Raw genomic sequence first — 21,129 nt, forward strand, 5'->3', positions numbered from 1 at the left:
GCTTTGAGACTCCTTAAAGGGAGTGAAAGGCGGGATATCAAATCCAAACTCTTCTTCTTCTTTCTTTCTGTTTCCTGTTTCCTTCCGTCCTTCCTGATATGGCCAATGGATCAAGCTGACTATGACCTAGTTGAGGTGAAAACAAAAAAAAATTTTTCCTTCCAGTAGCACCTTAAAGACCAACTAAGTTAGTTCTTGGTATGAGCTTTCGTGTGCATGCACACTTCTTCAGATACACACAGATACACAGATTTCGTGTGCATGCACACGAAAGCTCATACCAAGAACTAACTTAGTTGGTCTTTAAGGTGCTACTGGAAGGAAAAAAATTTTTTTGTTTTGACTATGGCAGACCAACACGGCTACCTATCTGTAACTAGTTGAGGTGGTTTGCTCCTCCCTTTGCAGAAGCTGGAAAGCAAGTCAGGGAACCAAAGCTAAACCATTACATGCAAAATATGAACTATGGTTTGGTTGGTTTTGTATAGGCTGCTTAAAATAAAAAAATGGCTTCCTAACCAGCCAGAATCCGTGGGCAGCTTTAAATCATATATCCCGGCTTGTTTGGAAGTATTAACCATAGTATCTTACCTGGTTCGGATGCAACAGGAAGCAATAGGTAACTACAGCTTCTGTCAGGAATGAGCCAGCTCCTAGTGTAACTTTACAGCCTGCTGCAGAACAGAGTGAGTTAGATCTGACACAGGCTGAACAGCAGTTCAGACAGGCGCAAACAGGAAAGGAGACAGTTCGTCAGAGCAAGAAGAGGTGGGAGCTAATCCAATCAGTCTGAGGAGTCAATGAATGGGAGGGCTGCTAGATAGGAAGCAAAACAAGAGACATTAGGGGCGAAAGTTCAATATCTTCTGTCGACATAGGAAGAAGTCTTCAGAATGGTCATCTTGAGTAATGATTTTTGTCAGAGCCGTCCGGAACTATCTGTTTGTTTTTGCAATATATCCTCCTTTTTAATTACCTACGCTTACTGTGTTATCAAGCTGGGAACCTGGACTCCTGACAGCTTCCTGACTCACACAAAGGATCTCATGCACAGCCCAATTTATTAAGCCAAGACTCACTAGTCCAAACACAGCCTACTGTATATGTAATATCCAACTTTCAGAAACCAAAACCAAAGTCCGTTTGGACCTAATTTGTGAGAATGAGCTAATCCATCTCTGTAAAGAGGAGTAACTAATCTCAGTTCTGTTGAGGCCCCATTTCCCCAAAGGTAGTCTGTTGGGGACGGCCTCCTAGTAGGGTGGGTGACCAATGGTGAGAGCCAGGAGTGGGGATGCCACCTCTTTTTCTCTCTTTACAATACATACTTTTCCTTTCTCTTCCTTTCTGACACCCCCTTTTCTCCCCACTCACCCAAAGTGGGGAGAAAGGCAAAGATTGTTCTCACCAGACGTCTGAGCCGACTGATGGCAGGGGCCTTTTGAAATCAGACTGAGGACTTTAAGTTGATCACCACTGCTGTAAATAATTTGCAGGGAGCAATGACTCGATCTTGATCGGGACATGACCAGGCATCATCCCAGGACCTGATTGTCTTTGCAGGCTTTCAGGGTGCAGTAGAGAGTCACCCTATCCATATAACTGTTAGCGCTGGTTGTGTTATGCTTTGATTATTGCATATTAGAAGGGGTTTTTAATTTTGCTTTTACAGTTGCGTTTTTTGCATGCTGTGAGCTGCCCAGGGCCCTGAACAAGGAAGGAAAATATGATATAACAATAATTAACTGGTTAATATTTAAGAGCAGTCCTGGTGGAACAGACGAAATATCCACCCAGGGCAGAATCCTGTTCCCAGCTACGCTGGCTGTGAAGCTGTCTATTTGAAGGCATCCTCCCGTTGAGGGCTCTCCAATCCAAGTTTGCTTTAAAGATAAAGAACCAGAAGGCAGGAAAACAGGTGGTGGGCCTTGGAAGTGTCCCATCAACAGTTAACAGCCTCCTCCACTATGATGGTGTATATATTGCATTTCTATATAAATTACAGTCGTACCTTGGAAGTCAAACGCCTTGTGAATTGAATGTTTTGGCTCCTGGACGCCACAAAAAAAGTGAGTGTTCCAGTTTGCAAACGTTCTTTGGAACCCAAATGTCCGACGTGGGTTCCGCAGCTTCCGATTGGCTGCAGGAGCTTCCTGCAGCCAATCAGAAGCCATGCCTTGGTTTCCGAATGTTTTGGAAGTCGAATAGACTTCCAAAACAGATTCTGTTCAACTTCCGAGGTATGACTGTATAGCCATTCTTTCTAAATGTTTATCTATGCTTATACATTTACGTATGCAAATTTCATGTAAATCCATGCCACTTTTTGGGTGAGGCATTTCCTCTTGCTACCCAATTGGCAGTGACCCATGACAGGACATTCTCGGTGGTGGCTCCCTGCTTTGATGAATGCCCTTTCTAGTGAGGTGCCTTTGTCTCCCTCACTATTAGCTTTAAAGAGAAATTTTGGAGGACTCAAACATGAACCAGGAAAGAGAGGCTTGTGTGAAGCTGCTGGTTTATAAAAAAAAAATGTTCAAGCAACAATACACACCTCTCATCCAACTCTTATTTATTTTGGGATCATAAAGAGACAACCCCCTGCTCTCTCTCACACACATAAGGGATTATGGGGGGAAATTAAATTCTATTTCCCCCACAAAAAGTTCCCAGAGTATTTGTAATTTGGGAGGCTTAATCCATTCTTGAGGGGATCCAGCACCTGCAAATTTCATCCACTTTGGCTAAGAAGCAGGGTGTTGTAGCCAATTTTAGATTCCCCATTTAAGAACACAGAGCTTCATTTTATGCTGTGCAACTTGGAACCCAAAATGCACATAGATGCAACTGACGTAGAGCACAAAGCAACTCAGATGCTGATACAAGGTAACTCTTGGGGCCCTTGAATATTCCAGTATATGGAAGTTGCAGTTAGCTACTATAGCTAGTAGTCATGAACACCGTGCACGTCTTTTGAACTTCGAGCAAGCACACTGGAGACACCGCTTGTGGATTATTTCAAAACCTAGGAAATTTCCATCATAACCTGTTGTGTCCCCTTTCATTAGGCAACCAGGTGATGTGATCATCAGCCTGTAACAGCAAGTCTAGGATAGCAGCTGAACAACTTGTGACTCTATCTGCCCTAATAATTTATCTCTGGATCTTACTTTGCAATGCACACTTTGGAAGGGGGAAAACATGCCAGGAAAAAGAAATCTGCATTGCAAAATAAAGTTACAAGCAGTGTAAGAGTTACAGGCAATTGAGTCTTATCGTGTAAGCCAAGCATGTGAATTAGCTCTAATTATTTTATTCATTCCTGCTTCTAACCTATCCCTTTGCAAGGACTTAAGATGGGCAAAGAGACTTTAAAAGCCAATTATAACCTGATAAAACCATGATAATATTTCAATTAAAATACATGTGCCAAAGCAAATTAACAAGACTTCATGACTGCTTAGGTCTGGCCATTAAGGGCAGCAATGCAAGTCTTTATTGGCATGAAAAGGAACAAGTATGCCAGCCCAGCTTAAGACATTTTGCCGCCTGAGGCAAAGGAAATGATGCTGGATTCCCCATCAAATTTCGGAGCATAGCACCCAGCACTGGCCATGCTATTTTGATGCCTTGTGCAGCACCTCTCCTACTCCCTAGCAGTAAAAATACTACAACAAACTAGGGTGACTGGTGACCACTGGGACTGGAAGACAAAAGGCAGGGAGCCCAGACTATAGCCAATGGCAGGTTGGGACAACTAATTCTGGTTCTGTCCCCATCTTCTTCTGTGTTGAGTTCTGCAAGAGGCAATGCCGACACTAAGGAGGACACTGGCAGCCAATGCCACCCCCTAGACCAGCTGCACGTGGAAACCAGTTTAGGTTAGTGGGGCAGCACCCCATTTGCCCTAATGGACCAGCCTCTGCTGCCTGATAGGACCACTACAGCCCTAGTCCTCTATTTTAGTTCTTTCTCTGTGGCATTGAGGACAGTGGTTCCCAAACTCCCCCCTCCCCATGGATCACTCAAAAGCTGCTGACCCCTGCGCAGACCTCTTTCTGATTTCTCTGCCCGTTGCAGCAGTTGTAACATGCCGTGCTAGACATTGCTTGGTTTTGAGTTGTATCTTTATGGATGCACTGCAGACCCCCTAAGTGAAGCTCACGGACCACTGCTAATCCCCTGCTTTAGGGGACACTCGCTGTAATGATCTCAGGCAGGCAGGCAGGCAAGCCCCGATAAGAATTAATGAGTCTCTGGCAGTTTTATGGTAAGTTTATTTACAATTAGCATCCAGAGCGTGGCTCCGAGCCTGCTGCTCTTAGCTACGAGTTGGGCAAACTAAGGCCCGGGGGCCGGATCCAGTCCAATCACCTTCTAAATCTGGCCCGGACGGTCTGGGAATCAGTGTGTTTTTACATGAGTAGAATGTGTGCTTTTATTTAAAATGTATCTCTGGGTTAGTTGTGGGGCATAGGAATTTGTTCTTCTTTTTTTCTTCCAAAATATAGTCCAGCCCCCCACAAGGTCTGAGGGACAGTGGACCGGCCTCCTGCTGAAAAAAATTGCTGACCCCTGTCACTCTGAGTCTCTGCCCCTTTCGCAACACAAAAGGTGCCAAAGTCCCATCCTTCCTCTCTTGTACTTCCATTGCATTTTAACCCTTTCAGCTCTCCTGGTTCAGGGAGAAGGTCTCTCTAAACGTAGCCTCCCTCCTGGTTGCATAGCAACCCCCTCAAAATGTCGTCTATCTCCTCCCCTCCCTCTGCCTGCAAGCTCTCCGAGTCTGCTGCTCTGGGAACTCTTGATGAAGGGGGGCCAAACTAACTCACTCCTGCTCTGTCTGTGGCTGCAATCCCATGGCTCCAGAGTCAGGCTCTGGCTCCCTCTGTACTAGCATTCATTCATCTCCATCAGACTCTTCCCAGGCATTCGATTCAGCCATGTCCCTGACACACACCTTGGTCAGGACAGCATTACAAAACACATGCCCCCAATCCCTGCTCCTGGGATGGGGAAATGCATAGCACAACCGGTAAACCGATAACAACCACACATACATTGTAGGAACAAGTGTGGGGCTTGCCCCACGTCTCATCAGCATACCCCAGCCTTGCCTCCTCCTGCCACCCACTGGGGAAAGTCTTTACCAGGTGTGGTAAATAGCTCTGCATCCTCTGATCAGGCTCACATGGAGGAGCTCAATGCATGTGCATCAGCCCACATAGAGACCTCTTTCTCGCACCTACTGGAGGTGTGCAACTCTAGAGTGCTCCAGCATGGTGGCAAAACACCTCAACAATTTTTTTCAACACAGGTAAAGATGTGTAAACGCTAATGAGTAGAGTGCAGAAGATGCTTTGGCATGAACAACCAGATGCGAGGTAAGTGCATTGAGCAATATGTGTGGTTTGGTTTTGTGTTTTTGTATTTTAAAGCATCACGGGGATGCCATTTTCTTCAGCAGCACTTGGGTCAACTCTGATGGCTAGATGAGGACCAAGTGATCTGGTGCCCACCCATCTCTTGGTTGAACTACAACTGCGATCACCCAGGACTGTTGGCCATGGTGGTCGGGGGCCGATGTGTATTCCAGGGGGTTGGACGAGATGACACTTGGGGTCTTGTCCGACTCTACAATTCTGTGATGGTTAAAAGCATCTGGTGGTCACCACGTTGGGGAAGGCTGCTCCAGAGATGCCTTGGACAATGAGGAAGAAACCCTGAGACTCGCAATTTTCTGCATCACTAGGAGGAAAGGGCATTGTAAAAACCAACAATGGCTTTATCCTCAAGGATTTTCAAAACTGGAAATGCAAGGCACTGACCCAATGATGTACCAGTGAGGTACGGACCCTTCCCCAAAAAAGGAGCAAGAAGTTAGCTCAGTTAGTTAAGAGAATGCTGATGGTGACACCAAGGTTGCCGGTTTGAACCCCATATGGACCACCTGCATATTCCTGCGTTGCAGGGAGTTGAACTAAATAACCCTTGGGGTACCTTCCAATTCTATTATTCTAAGCTACGAAGAACATTGGAGGGATTTCCGACTGCACCACCTATTCATCTGACATTTTACCAGGCACTGTCTCCACACATTTTCAAACCCGCGTGCAGTGCCATATGGACTAGAAACTTGGTTTCATTTTATTATTGCTATTTTTTTTATAAGGAGCTGAAATAATTGCAGTGCAAGGGTTCCACAGTGGTTCTACAAAATTGTGAACATAAAGAATCACAGGCTACACAAAGCCTGGCTTATTCCAGACAAAGAGTTTGTATGAAAGAATCTGACTGAGAACGAATGCAATAGGGAGTCCTTGTCAGTAGGGCGGGGGGCAGTTAATAATGCAGGAAGCACAACTCTGAAATAGTTTTCCACCCCCCTCTTCCTTCCCCCTCCCCCCCCCAAAAAAAAAATCAAGTACGCTTTTTGTGTATTTAAGACAAAGGCCTGTTTGGTGGATTTGACAGATGGTAAGAGGCTTTTAAAAACAGACTTGCATATTTCAGGTTTCAGGAGTGAACATACTGGCTGCTAATATGACAGGTTACAAACATCAGAAGATTTTGCTGCTAATTAGCCATTTGACAAATACCACATTCCAGAATTTCACTCAAATGCTTTTTTTTGTAGCACTTGGGCGACATCTGGTGGCCCAACCCAGATGCGTTCAATCACACAGACCTCGTTTGGTCACACTATATTTAAACATTTCTAAAGGGAGACAATGCAGCTTCTCTCCCCCCAAAAAAACACCCAGAAGCCCCAAAGGTGTCTCTGAAAGTGAAATGCAGCAATACGCGTGACAAGAGTTCAGCGAGATCTTCCGTGACTCTCACTTTGTTTATGAGCTGCCGTTTTGAGTTCTTAAGGGAACAAGCTTGTTTTCTCCTGCTCTTGAAGATAGAACACAAACCAATGGCTTCAAGTTACAAGGGGATTCCAACAAAACATCAGGAAGAACTTTGTGGCAGTAAGAGCTGTTCAACAGTGGAATGGTCTCCTTTGGAAGGTGGTGGACTCTCCTTCCTTGGAGGTTTTAAAGCAGGGTTTGGATGGCCATCTGTCATGGATGCTTCAGCTGAGATTCCTGCATTGCAGGGGGTTGAACTAGATGACCCTCGGGTCCCTTCCGACTCTAGGATTCTAGGATTCACTCGGTGTGAATGAGTAAAAGCCACCGACAGAGATCCTGCAGTGTAGGGAGCAGGGGGAAGTGGGCTTCCCTGTGTCTTTCTACTGCCATCAACTCCAGCCTGGGTACCAACGCCCAGGGATGATGAGAGTTGCAGTCCATCAGCATCTGGAGGGCTGCAGCTCAGGGGAAGACCTTAGCCCAGTGGCTGAGTGTCTGCCTTGTGTGCAGAAGGTCCCAGGTTCGGTCCCCCATAGCATCTCCAGGTAGGGATGGGAAATATTCCCTGCCTGGAAGCCTGGAGAACCACTGTGTCAAAGACTGGTTTGGATTTGATATCCCACTTTATCACTACCTTAAGGAGTCTCAAAGCAGCTAACATTCTCCTTTTCCCTTCCTCCCCCACAACAAACGTTCTGTGAGGCTGAGAGACTTCAGAGACGTGTGACTAGCCCAAGGTCACCCAGCAGCTGCATGTGGAGGAGCAGGGAAGCGAACCCGGTTCACCAGATTACGAGTCCACCGCTCTTAACCACCACATCGCGCTGGCTCTCGTTGGACCACGAGAGCTGGGAGGCACCAGTCAGGGAAACCCCCGCTCCCAAGGGAAACCCCAGAGGAGGAAGGCTCAGAGCCCCAGGGATTGGTGGCAAGACAATGAGAAGAGATCACAAGGGGAAGATTGGGAGGAGGTGCTGGGTGCTGAAGGGGCAACAGGGTTTAGTGAGCAGGGGGAACCAGTGACAGAGAGCAATTCAGACTGCTTTTCAAGAGGATTAGAGGCCCAGCGGTTCTCAACCTGTGGGTCCCCAGACGTTGTTGGACTACAACTCCCATCATCCCTGAGCTCTGGCCTTGCTAGCTAGGGGTGATGGGAGTTGTAGTTGAACAACATCTGGGGACCCACTGGTTGAGAAAGGCAGAATTAGACAGATTCAGGGAGGATAAGGCTATCAATGGCTACGAAACCATGGCACCTTCAAAGGCCAGTCACTGGGAATCACAGGTGGGAAAGAGTACTATCGCACAGAATTATAAAACTGGAAGGGTCCTGGGGGTCATCTAGTCTTACCCCCTGCAATGCAGACTTCCCACTGTGAGGAGAGGCCTCACTTCCTGTATGTTTAGGTTACGTTTATTTATTTTAGGCAGAAATATTTCTGACTCCAAACACTACCAAGTGACTATCGTTATAAACAACTAAATGAGCCTATGTACGCAGAATAGCAGGCCAAAAGCACAAGTCCCATTATTGAACAAAAGGTGATTTATTTACCTGTGTTATAATGTTGCTATAGTTATGAAAGGTGGGGGGGGGTTACATAAAAAAAATAACTACAGCAAATGCTCTTAAAAATCTATTGTCTTCTTGAGTCTTGTACGGACAGAGAGAGGATCTTGTATGGACAGAGAGAGGATCATTCCATCTCACACAAGAACTTTTTTGGGGGAGAAACATTTTCTTCCTTAGCAGTGAATGAATTTTTACCACACCTCACTTTTAGGGAAGGACATAAAATAGCTTTATGAGACAGATCTAAGCCTCCGGACCACTCGCTGGCTATTCTTTAACCCAAATAAATAAATACTTGATTTCAGCAACCAAAGAATTGACACAGCTCAGCAAATCAAGATGTACTGCAAATCCACTCATTTAAAAGAAAGAAAGAAAGAAAGAAAGAAAGAAAGAAAGAAAGAAAGAAAGAAAGAAAGGAAGGAAGGAAGGAAGAAAGAAAGAAAGAAAGATCATTATGGTTATATGAAATATAGCTCACTAGAGGAGGGAGAGGAGAAAAATGTGCCAAGATCAAATGGTGTCTCAATGAATATGTATTATCTGCAGGCCTGCTGCTTTTCCAGGAAAACGCCATTTGATTTCTTTCCCAGATAGACTAGAAACAGAACAGATAAGATCTTGATTCCCCCCCCCCCCAACACTCTCTCCTCTTGCATAGAAGGAAGCAAGTCCTCAAATTATTTGGACAGCTTGGCTTGCAAGAAATGGGTGCAGTTTGTTAAAGTCAGTTTTCTCTGCCGGCCTTGCCACCCTTCCACTTTAAATATGAAAAACTGAATTTGAATCTGTCTTAAGTGGGGTGGTTGGGGGGGTGATGTGCTGTTGTTTTAAAATATTTTCCCTTTCAGTCATTCTGAGTTTTAAAGCGCGAGATTGGAAAACGTTGCATGTACTGAGAATTCAAAGCAGCTGCTGATATATTTGCACCTTTTAAAGAGGAGGATCACAAGTCAGAGGCCCAATTTGTGTGTTACAAAGTGCAGTCCTGTGGCAATTTGCCCAGAACTGGGGGCGAGGAGGACTGGTGTGTGTGTGTGTGTTTGTGTGTGTATAGCAGTGCTTCAGTACCTAGCAGACCCGACTTAGCAGGTCACGAGTTCGAGAGGCCTGCCTTAAACACAAACATGCAGCGTCCCATACAGTTCTTCGGATTTCATCCCCGGTAGCGCATCCCTCTGCGAGGAAGATTCAATCATCGCGCAGTTGACACTTGTTTACATGCCAGGCTCTTCCAACCCGCTTCCCAGCTGGAAAAAGCACTCACGTATCACACCAGTGATATGTAGCATGGATCAGGCCGTAAGAAGCAGAGAAGGGCCACTTGAAACTGCTTACACATTAAAACTTGCAGAAATGTGTCGAGTTGCTTTGTTCTTCCTCTTGCCTAACTGCGATTCATTTCAACGAGCAAGATTTGTCAAAACTGGGGGGAAACATGGATAACTGACATCTGGGACAAAGTATAAGAGGGCAGAAAGTAATATATGGAGAAACAGTCTTTTTCTAATGCACTGGAGCAATAAGCTACAGGATAATGCAAACCTCCTTTGTGTTACTTGTAACCTTGCAAAACTGAACCATTTTAAAAAATTATTTTGCAACAGAAATTTGCCTGCTGAGTTTGGTTCAAGATATCCTTTTTAGTTTTATCTGCTGTTCTTTTTTTATAGTTTGCTATGTTGCATTTGGGACGCGGGTGGCGCTGTTGGTTAAACCACAGCCTAGGACTTGCCAATCAGAAGGTCGGCGGTTCAAATCCCCGCAACGGGGTGAGCTCCCGTTGCTCGGTCCCTGCTCCTGCCAACCTAGCAGTTCGAAAGCATGTCAAAGTGCAAGTAGATAAATAGGTACTACTGTGGCGGGAAGGTAAACGGCATTTCCGTGCGCTGCTCTGGTTCACCAGAAGCGGCTTAGTCATGCTGGCCACATGACCCGGAAGCTGTACACCGGCTCCCTCGGCCTATAAAACGAGATGAGCGCCGCAACCCCAGAGTCAGCCATGACTGGACCTAATGGTCAGGGGTCCCTTTACCTTTATGTTCCATTTAAAATATAGTACCTATCTCAAAATAGTACAGGTTTCTAGCAGATTTCCATGTAATACCACAGTGCTGGGCCCAAACAATAGTATGTAGGCTATAGATAAAAAAAATGCTAGATCAGTCTTCCCCATCTCACATCCCAAAAGAGAACTGTTGTGAAAGCACAACCCAGCCCTTGTTCTAATATAGACATGGATACATTGCCTGAGATTTGATGTTAGGCATACGCAGAACAGAACCATTAAAGTCAATGGACTTGGGTCCATTGATTTTAATAGATCTATTCAAAGTACAGCTTAGTTGAATATAGTCCATTTATCCTCTTTGGCATAAGTCCATTCCAAAGAAGTGCCATTTTCAAAGGTGACAACATGATCTTCCATTTTTTAAAAAAACCAAAAACCATCAATTTGTTACAAACCCCAACTGTAGGAATGCTCATTCCTCTAAAAGGTAAAATGGTACTTTTGGAATTCTAGGGGGAATCTCCTGGTTTCTTGCAGCAGCTGTAAAATTTAGTATGAAATTGTTGGTAGATGTTACCAGCAGTACTGTGTTAGCATTGCGCTCTAAAATAAATTCATAGCCTACCCATTTCTGGGGTCTGTGCTTTGATAAGAAATCCCACGCACCCCCATCACCAATAAAACAGGCAAGACTGAAAGGGCACCAGCTTCCATTTCACCAAATTTGGGAGGTCAGGATGTTAATGGCAACAGTTTGCTCTTGCAAACGATGGAAGCCAACCCCTTTGGAGTAACTGCAGACACACTGCTTGGGGAATTCTGAAAGTCCTGAGCCGACTGATCAAAACTCAGCCGTGATTTCCCCTGAGTGAGGCTGTCCAAACTGCTCTGAGTGACGAAAAGGGGGTAAAGCGAAGCAGTGCCTATAAACAAGGTATTCAGACCCATCAGGGGAAAAGGCTGGCAGAAAGACCAAGTTCAGCAGCCTATTCCAAGGATGATGCACAACCCCGTCCAGATGACCTTTCTATCATGCATTCACGATTATTTGTGCTCATGATGGTACCAACCCCACATTCAACGCTGTGAGTGCCGGCAGAAGTTTGAGGCTTCATTTCCAGGTGGGTCAGAGACCCCTCAGTGAAAGGGCCAACATTAGGGAGGCAGCCAAATGAACTGAACTTCTGCTTCAGTTCTCGGTTTCCACAATTTCAGCTAAATATTGAAATATTCTTAGGACAGAAGTTATGTGCAACTCTACCTGAATTGCTTAGGCCCAAGACCTCTTCAGCAATGTGTATGTTTGCACGCAATTATTATTATTACCTAATAATTTGTTGTTGTTTTTGTTTAGTAGTTTAGTCGTGTCCGACTCTTCGTGAGCCCATGAACCAGAGCACGCCAGGCACTCCTGTCTTCCACTGCCTCCCACAGTTTGGTCAAACTCATGTTTGTAGCTTCGAGAACACTGTCCCACCATCTCGCCCTCTGTCGTCCCCTTCTCCTTGTGCCCTCAATCTTTCCCAACATCAGGGTCTTTTCCAGGGAGTCTTCTCTTCTCATGAGGTGGCCAAAGTATTGGAGCCTCAGCTTCACGATCTGTCCTTCCAGTGAGCACTCAGGGCTGATTTCCTTAAGAATGGATATGTTTGATCTTCTTGCAGTCCATGGGACTCTCCAGAGTCTCCTCCAGCACCATAATTCAAAAGCATCCATTCTTAGGCGATCAGCCTTCTTTATGGTCCAGCTCTCACTTCCATACATCACTACTGGGAAAACCATGGCTTTAACTATATGGACCTTTGTTGGCAAGGTCATCTAACCTAATAATTAGATGATTATATTACCTAATTAACACATTTAAAGCCCACCTTTTTTCCAAAGAGCTCAAGGCAGCATACATGGTTCTCTCTATCACTGTTTTTTCCTCCCAACAACCCTATGAGGTAGGTTATGAAATACTGTGTTAGTCCAACACCACCCAGTGGGTGCCGCACCAGTAAAGCTTGACTGGACTTAACTGTCCAGGGTCCTTTACCTTTACATGCTTGAGGCAGGATTTGAATCTTACTCTGATGCAACACGCTAGTCTAAACAATGGTTCCCAAACTTTTCAGGGTGCCAATCCCTTGGTTCCATAAACTCTTCCCCAAAGCCCACTACTATAGAAAAAAGCATTATTCAGATCAGTGGGTTTGCACAACCCACTAACATAATTAATTGCACATTTGTTCAAAAGCCACTTAAAACTAGTTTAATTTGTTCAACAAAATAAATGAACTTATTCCAGTGGTAGCCGTTTGTAATAGCCAGGTGGCTATTTGCACCGCCTGCATAATCCCACCCCGATATAGAGGGTGGTACCACACATTTCGGGGACCACTGCTCTAACCACTAAAGAGCATTGCTGTACTATATACTGATTATACAAATAATCAAATTGGAAAAGCTCCTTTAAGGTCATTAGAGACAGAGAGCAAAATGGACAGTCCTATTCAAATAAAGTAAAAGCTAATCGGTTCACGACTGGTGCTATGAACCAGGACAAGATTATATAAAATAACTCAAAAAAAAGCTCCGTAAGAATTCCAATTCCAATGGATGAGGACTAATGAGAAACTTAAAGAAGGGATCTACCAGCGGGGGTTTTTTTCCTGGAAGAGACAAATTTAAAGCCAAATTATGCCCACCAAGAGCCTGTGTTTTATTTCTTCTGCAGTTTAATAAAGATGGTATTCTAGGCCAAGTTTCTAACGGGCAGAAAGCAGGAACTGAGACAACCGCTGCTTGAATTTCAAATAACCAACTGAAGCCCAATACGCTGAGGGACACAGAATTTGTGACATGAATATTTTCAAATTAAGATATTTCTTAAACAGCTGGTTGAGAACTCAGAAAAGGATCAAAGCAGTTGGGAGTTTAAAAAAACAGCAAAACTTTTGAAAATTATATGGGAGGCCAGGGTGCAAAATCTGCAATTTAGCATTGAAGTTCACTGGGCAACATTACGGCAGTCTCAGCTTAACCTACCTCACGGGGTTGTTGTGGGAATAAAATAGGGAGGGGTGAAGAACTATGAATGCCACCTTGAGTTTCTTGGAGGAAAAGTGGGATATAAATGATGATGATGATAAATGTAATAATGCTACAAAATGGTAAGTAATGACTGGAATACCAGATACCAGCATATACATTGGGGCTAACATTAACAAGCATGCAGTATGTTCATTGAACTTATAAACGACCTGGTATCCTAACCCAACTCAGAATAGCTAGAATTTATAACACCAGTAATGACAGCTATTGGAAAGCGGGAGAAGTTAAGATCAGATTTCACTCACTGCTGGTGGAATTGCCCTGAAGCTGAAAAGCACTGACAGGAAATCATATCCAATATAAAGAAACGTATTGAAACGCCCTGTTCAGCTAAACCCCAAAAATATTTCTATTAAACTTACCTGAACGACGCAGCCCCAAAAGACAGGGAGAAACTCTAGTTTCACGTGATTTTGGCAGGAATGATCTAATTATATGCAAAGCTAACGGGTATGGGACAGACCTCCCCGCTTAATGGAATGCTGCAATTTTAGTTCAAGAACTGGCAGTTTTGAGCAAAACCATCGGAATCTTATGGGTCTGGCAGAAGGGGAGGGAGACAAAGGAAGAGTTTTGAGAATGAGGGATGTTTAAAGAACTTCAGAACAGCAAGCTGAGGACGAGTAGCTACAATCCTTTTTTCGGTCATGTGAGATGTCCTTCTTCAAGTACTGAATACCCAGGCAGTGTGTGTAATGGATAAATCACGCAATGACAGGTGGGAAGACCCGTAATTCGAACCCACACACGGCCATAAAGTCTGCCAAGAGACCAGGACCCATCATTTTTGCTCAACATCACCTACTTCAAAGCACTGCCAAGTATAAAAGAGGTTGAAAGACCAGAATATGCCATTTGTATAACTTTTAAGCTTCTTGGAGGAAGGATTTGATGAAAAATGTTTTAAAAAAGAAGCCACTAACTTTTTATCATGAAGCCTTTTAAGTCCTGCAAACATGTGTGAACTAGGCAACTGCTCTATTTCAAAGGGAATATGTCAGGACTGTTCATCAGGAAAAACAAGTGTTCGTCTCTAACCTCAAAGGGATTTTTTTTTAAACAAAAAACAAAAACCTGTAGCACTACAAATTCAGGGGACAACACGCAAGGCCAGGATTCTTCTAGACGGCTGCTTGCAAAACCCATTAATCTTCAGTGCAAATGTTGAGTTGTCTCTTTTACTGCCGATAGCCATTACACATAAATAGCAATTATTGTGCCTGGCAAAGGGGCTGACAAGCTGCCTCTTTATGGTTTTGTATTTTAATCTCCTGATTTCTTAGCACTCACCCCCCATAAGAAATATTTAACAACGGCGCACAATTTCCTCTCCAAGGCAGGTTTTTATATATATATATATATATATATATATATATATATATATATATATATATAAAGAAAAAAATGGAAAAGAGTTATGAATGCAATAAAGACAAGGATGTTACTAGAAAGCATACATGATGAATTGCTTGAAGGCAGCGTAGGCACGAAACCTTGCAAAATAAAGGTCTGCAAGCCTTGCACATTTAATTTAGTGGACACTCCAGCAGGTGGCAAGTTAAAGCTAGTTTTAAAAAATCTGCTACGTGCGCTTTACTAAGGGGAAAGGAGATAATCTTTGCACATGCTTCTGGAATAGATTCTTACGTCTCCAGGACTTTGTGCACTGCACCGTCTGTGACTGCATTTGTACAGAGCGCCAAGAAACTAAATTACATTATTGCTCACTGGAGCCAGAGTTGAGATGGGATGGCAAGAACAGAAATATGCCTGTACTGTATTGCCATCCTGGTTGGCAGAACAAGCATAGCAGTCCAATGAACGTGATGGAATTAGAGACGCCACTGCAGCAGGGAGGTGGCCGCTCCCAGAGCAAAAGAACTACGTAATCCATCAGGCTCCTGCTTCCTTCAGCAGTCACTTGGCAAGCAACTGTTCCATCAGGCTGCTGCAGGAGAAAAAGGAGAGCCACTCCATCGGCTCTGCTGAAAGACCAGCTCCATTTGCCGCCGACGTCACCACCCCAGCTGCTAACTTTTAAGAACTGGTGCCAGAATACACTATTATTATTATTATTATTATTATTATTATTATTATTATTATTATTATTATTATTATATCTGAAAAACCTTTTCAACTTAGGAGCAATGAAAAGAACCCACCTTTTATTAGAATAGGAAAAGTGAATTGCAGGACTATGTGACCCTTGTGACACTTTCCAATTTTATGATTCTGAGGTTCTGAGGGGGAAAAAACATGCAGGGATTTCTCAGTAAATAATGTGGTGGTAGAAAGAGTGCCCCCTAAATGAATGGAAGCTCTAAATGCCACTCCTCTTATTTGAACTGCTAACAGTACCCATCTTCAAATCAGCAATTTGCCAGGAAGGTTCACACCAGAGTTCTCAGAATCAGGATGTCTCTAGCTTTCATTCAAGCGCAAAAAAAAAAAAAAAATAGAAGCCAAGTTACTAGACCTCAGGATACACATACAGACTTTGCCCAAGAGGATGGTGGGAATTTCACGCAGTGTAGGCCCCCACTCCCGTCCAAAACTCTCGGCCTTTCTCAGAAAGCTTGAACAGAAGATCACACATTCTTCAAGTACGCAAAGTAACTTTATCCACATTTAAAAGTTTTATTCCTGGCACGCACACACACGCACACGAGAGAGAGAGAGAATTCAGCCTCGGAGAAAGTGATTACACTGGTCCTAAGCTTAGGGACAAGTGGACCACGCCAAAGGGGCAGAACTACACTGATGCACACGGGGTGAATCTTAAGACTCCCTGCAGGACAAGCCCCAAGAAGCAAGAAAACTTACAGATAGATAAAAGAGCTGTTGTCCTCTTGACCCTGTCACCGACACCACAACAAACACAAGGAACAAGAAAAGGGAGTTTGGGGGTGGGGGGAGAGAGAGAAGGAAAGGAAGGCAGAGAGGCTCAGAGGGCTCAGATGTGGCCTACAAATCACCCTGAGAATGGGACCATATTAAAAAAAAGAAGACGACGTTTCCAGAGCAAGCGTAGGAGCAACACCAACAAATCCGAACTGAACTAGCATCTCCATCTTTTATTAGTACTAAAGAGTCTCGTGTACAAGGGATTGCTTTTGAGCTGTAGGGTGATCTAGTAGCCACCTAGTAGATTTTCTCCCCCCAAGTTGCAATGATTTAAAACTTTACTGGACTTCCACAAATCAAATATATAGGCCAGTTTCCAACACACCCCTCTTCTTCCCAATATAATGGGGATTTAGAGCTTTTTAAAAAAAAAGGCTGAAGGAGGAATAGTCTCAGGTTGTCGGTTTTTTAGAAGAAATGTTGTAACTGCTCTCGTTATGGCATTGGGTTTCTTTGTACATTCAAAGCATTATTGCATCAGAGAGGGGGGGAATGGAACATGCATTTTTTATGTTTTCAGACAAAAAAGTTTAACCTGTATTATTCTCTTCTGTTTCTAGCTACATTTCAAAAGGTGCACCAATTCTACAGTTTTATACTTCTCGTTTAGTCGCATGCTTTGCCTATGCGCATGCGTTTTTAAGATAATAAATATTAAATACAGGAAAGAACATTAGAAAACGAAAAGAAAAGGGGGGAGGGGGGAACCAACGACTGACATCGGGAATATTTTGTGGCAGGTCCGCCGGTTAAGGAGCATGTCAGAAAAAATGTTTGAGGTAATTGTGTTGGCCACACTGCTCCGCCAAGACTCGTTTTGAAATCCATGGAAGTTTCTCAGAAAATTCAAGTACACAAAATACCAGCCAGGGCTCTTCAGAAATGCCGAAAGGAATAGCTTCTCTCTTTCCTTCTCTTCCTTTTTATTAGTCTATTAGCCGGCATTCGCAGAGCTCCTTGTAAATCCTTTTTCGCACCCGAGGCATGTCTTCCTGGGAGAACTGAAAAGGCTGGTCTAAGGCGAGGCACTTGCAGTACTGCGGGAGGGGAGAGAAATGAGAGAGAGGCTTAGGAACCAGAGCCGAAAATTATTACAAGGAAGATTCTAAAGAGGGAGGAAGCACAGACAAAAATAATAAAATATAAAAAAACGATTGCATCCTTACCTGGAGCACAAAAACTCCACAGTCACTGTCGTTTTTCTGTTGTGGAATGCACTAGAAGGGGAAGAGGGGTGGGGGGAAATGCAAACAAATTTCAAACATCCATAGAATGATTCCCCATTCAAGACTCTCCTCCGAATGAAAGCTGGGGGAGCAGCCTCCACATTTCCTAGCCACACCTGTCGAAAGGGTGATATAAGAGAAAGAACCATGGGTGCACAGGTGGGAAGAGAGCTGTCCTGCAGGTATCCAATTGGCCCCTGAGAGCGCTGGACCTGATGCTGGGATAGCTCAGTTGGTAAAGCATGAGACTCCTAATCTCAGGTTCAAGCCCCACACTGAACAAAAGATTCCTGCATTGCAGGGAGTTGGAATAAATGACCCTCATGGTCCCTTCCTGCTCTACAAGTCTATGACTAGATGGGCCTTGGGCTGATCCAGAAGCCAATTTTCTTATATACTCCTCTTCCTGGCACAAGCCCTTTGCCAATCAGGCTTGTGGGACACCTGTTCCAGGACAGGCAGATAACCACTTGGGTTCTTTGACTGCTTGCAGAACAATCCAGTAGCAGCGAGCAAGGGGTACCCGGTGGTGGCTGATCAACCACTCTCATACTTTTCTGCACTGTCTCACATCTCAACTCTCCCTACTTCACTCTTGTCTGGAGCCAGCAAAGAGGAGTGACTCCTAGCAGCAATGTGGAGAGGGAGAGAGAGATAAACCAATGCCTCATCACGTCTACACTGTGCCAGGGAAGGAATGTTTTTGCAGAACCAACAGCATCTGCAGACTCAGAAGGTGGAACCCAACACAGCACTAACTCCCTTGTCCTGTCAGCACAAAGAGCTCTTCTGCTCTTGCTCCCTAAATCTGTCCTGGAAGTTCCCCCAAACTTCTGGAACAGATGGAGGGGGCGTGGGACACATACAAGTAGATTGGAAATCCCTGGGATCCCAGAACAAGGGCGGATTCGTCCCAGGACCTTTTGGGATGAAGTCTATATCCACATCAACCAGAAATTCAGCTATAATTCAACCGCAAAACATTTCTTCTTTCCATTTTGAAGAGAAGGAAACAGTTCTAACAGTTCAGGGATGGGGAACCTGCAACCATCTCTGACCACTGGCCATTCTGGCAGGGTCTAAGGGCCTCAGGTTCCCCATCCTTGTTTCTTTTTTTTTTTTTTTTTAAAAAGGGAGTGTAGCTTATTTTATGGGATGGTCCTCTGAAGTAAATCAAAGCCAAGAGGTCAGGACAGACCGGGCTGTGTCACACAGCCCATGTATTCTATACTCAAGGAGGCGCTCAGATCCTTGCATGGATCAGGCCAAGTAATTTAACGCAAATACGCATTTTATAATAGAAAACAAATTACATCTCCCAGCCCAGCACCGAATTTTTAATGACCTCAGCAGGATAGTTTCTCCTCAATTATTTTGAGTAAATATTTGAACATTGCTATCTGCTTTACACAGAAAGAATTTGTTTCGTGCTTGCACACTGGTGCCCGCAGAAGCCCAAATGTGCCAGATCAGAGAAGCATTTGTCTCTAGGCTTCATGGGGGGGTGAGGGAGGGAGAGATTTCTGCATCCCACCTCCTTAACAACTTTAGAAAGCTACAAAGGCATAAAGCTATGGCAAATGGAAGTATTTTAGAGCGATTAGCCTGCATATCAATGCCAGTAATTTGAAGGCTTGGTACGGGACACATTTTTACTCATCGGTTCTGTGGGCACCAAGTCAGTGTGTTTCAGGGTAATCTGTAGCAGGTGCTCAAAGAGGCACAGAAAGCAGCTGAAGATCACAGGCCTAATCTTCAGCAACATGGCCACAAGCACTGTCTAGTGTTGGAAAGAAGGAAAGTAAGTTCTGGCTGGGTCTTAGTGGGGCTACTCAACGGCTGCTTCATGCATTATGCCAGTGTTTCTCAAAGTTGGGTCCTCAGCCATTGCTGGACTACAGCTCCCATCATCTCTGACCACTGGTCCTCCTGGCTAGGGATGATGGGAGTTGTAGTCCCCACAACAGCTGGGGACTCAAGTTTGATAAACAGTGGCATAATGCATGAAGTGACAAGTCTGTGTTTGCAACCAAATGACATTCTACAGCCCCCAGTTTTTACTATGCTTTGGCACCCCCCACCCCGGCCAGCGCCTGTTGGCCCCAGCAACTAGTCCACCTGCCTGCATCCAAGGTCCCCTCCGCAGGTCTGGCTGGTGTGTGCCATTATCCCATCCACCCCTCCCCAAAATTGCTTCGTCCACGCAAGCTTCCCCCAATGAATCCTGGAGACCTGTTTTATAAGCATACAAGGAAGGAGAGAACTGGGTTTTCTTAAGGAGGACTTCGGCAATATGTCCACTGGGCCTTCCACCACCTTGAGTCACCCCCCGCAAATGTACTACAATTATTTATATCCCATCTTTCAGGATATGAATCCTACCAAAGTGGCTTACAACTAGTATGTAATTAAATAGGTTCTCCTTTTACTTCCTCCATGGTGCAAATAGTCTGTAGATTGTAAGCACGGGGCCTGTCAAATCTATATTTTTGAACAGTGCAGTTTTAGGTACAATAATATTCAAAATGTATATTTAAAAAGCCAGGTGCCACAGTTGCATCTCTGTTATTTTTAGGTGTGCACTTGAAAAACACAATGCGAGGACAGGTCCTGAATCTCTTGCTCCCTGCAGCGATTACAACAAAGCCAAGCTGGCTTGGAAACACTCCAGCTTACTAGCACATCTTCCAGATTCTCCAGACATAAAAATCACCAGACACTCCAGAGGTTAGGTTATGTCCTAGACCTCAAACTACCTCCCCGCCCCCAGGGCTGCAGAGAGTCACTTTTTTGCGGGGGGGGGGGGTGGAGGAGAAGTGGGAGAACTTCCTCATGCAGTAATAAAGCCTCAAGATGCCTCATTGTACCAGGAAGCCGCTGGGAGACAGCTTAATGTTCAATGACCCATTTTATCTCTTCAGAACTATTACAGGATATGGTTATGCAAGTCACAAATTCCCTCGTTTGCACTTCACACAAGTTGTTCCCTTTTATCACTGCCAGACTACATCTGGTTGCAAGCGGCTGTCGTATTGGAGTAACGTGGATGTCTTGGTAGATCGGGGGGGGGGTCACTTCCACCACTTTTAAATCCCCCTGCCATTCACTGCAGCAGCCCCCCAGGCACCTCAGATAAGATGTGCTTCTTTTGGTCATGCAACACGCCATTGCCTACAATCTGCTAACTCCATCCTAGCAAAGCCATGAACCCACAGCGGTTTTGAACGTAAAATACTGCCCAACTCTAATTTCCCCATTCCACCTCCACCACAGATTTTTTTTCCGTTTCACGATTTCATTTATTTCATCAGAATTACTGTATTTTTCGCTCTATAAGACGCACCAGACCATAAGACGCACCTAGCTTTTGGAAGAAGAAAACAAGAAAAAAATATTCTGAATCCCAGAAGCCAGGACAGCAAGCGATAGCCGCGCACAGCCTCTCCCGGGCAGCGGGAG

General features: G+C 44.6%; 1 protein-coding gene across 3 annotated transcripts in view; it reads right to left on the reverse strand.

Annotated features, from left to right (window-relative positions):
* Positions 1-16,599: 16,599 nt before the first annotated feature.
* SENP5 (SUMO specific peptidase 5) overlaps positions 16,600-21,129 on the reverse strand; it is a 34,540-nt gene continuing 30,010 nt past the window's right edge. For 2 of the 3 annotated variants that reach the window (XM_083612798.1, XM_083612799.1), the window contains exons 9-10: positions 17,611-17,661; positions 16,600-17,481 (exon numbers count right to left, since the gene is read on the reverse strand). In XM_083612798.1, coding sequence (XP_083468924.1) covers positions 17,371-17,481; positions 17,611-17,661 — 162 coding nt within the window. In that variant the 3' untranslated portion in view covers positions 16,600-17,370. The other variant, XR_014547892.1, reaches the window with a different exon arrangement.

The sequence above is a fragment of the Podarcis filfolensis genome (genome assembly GCF_964270895.1).
Source record: "Podarcis filfolensis genome assembly, chromosome: 5".
Lineage (NCBI taxonomy): Eukaryota > Metazoa > Chordata > Lepidosauria > Squamata > Lacertidae > Podarcis > Podarcis filfolensis.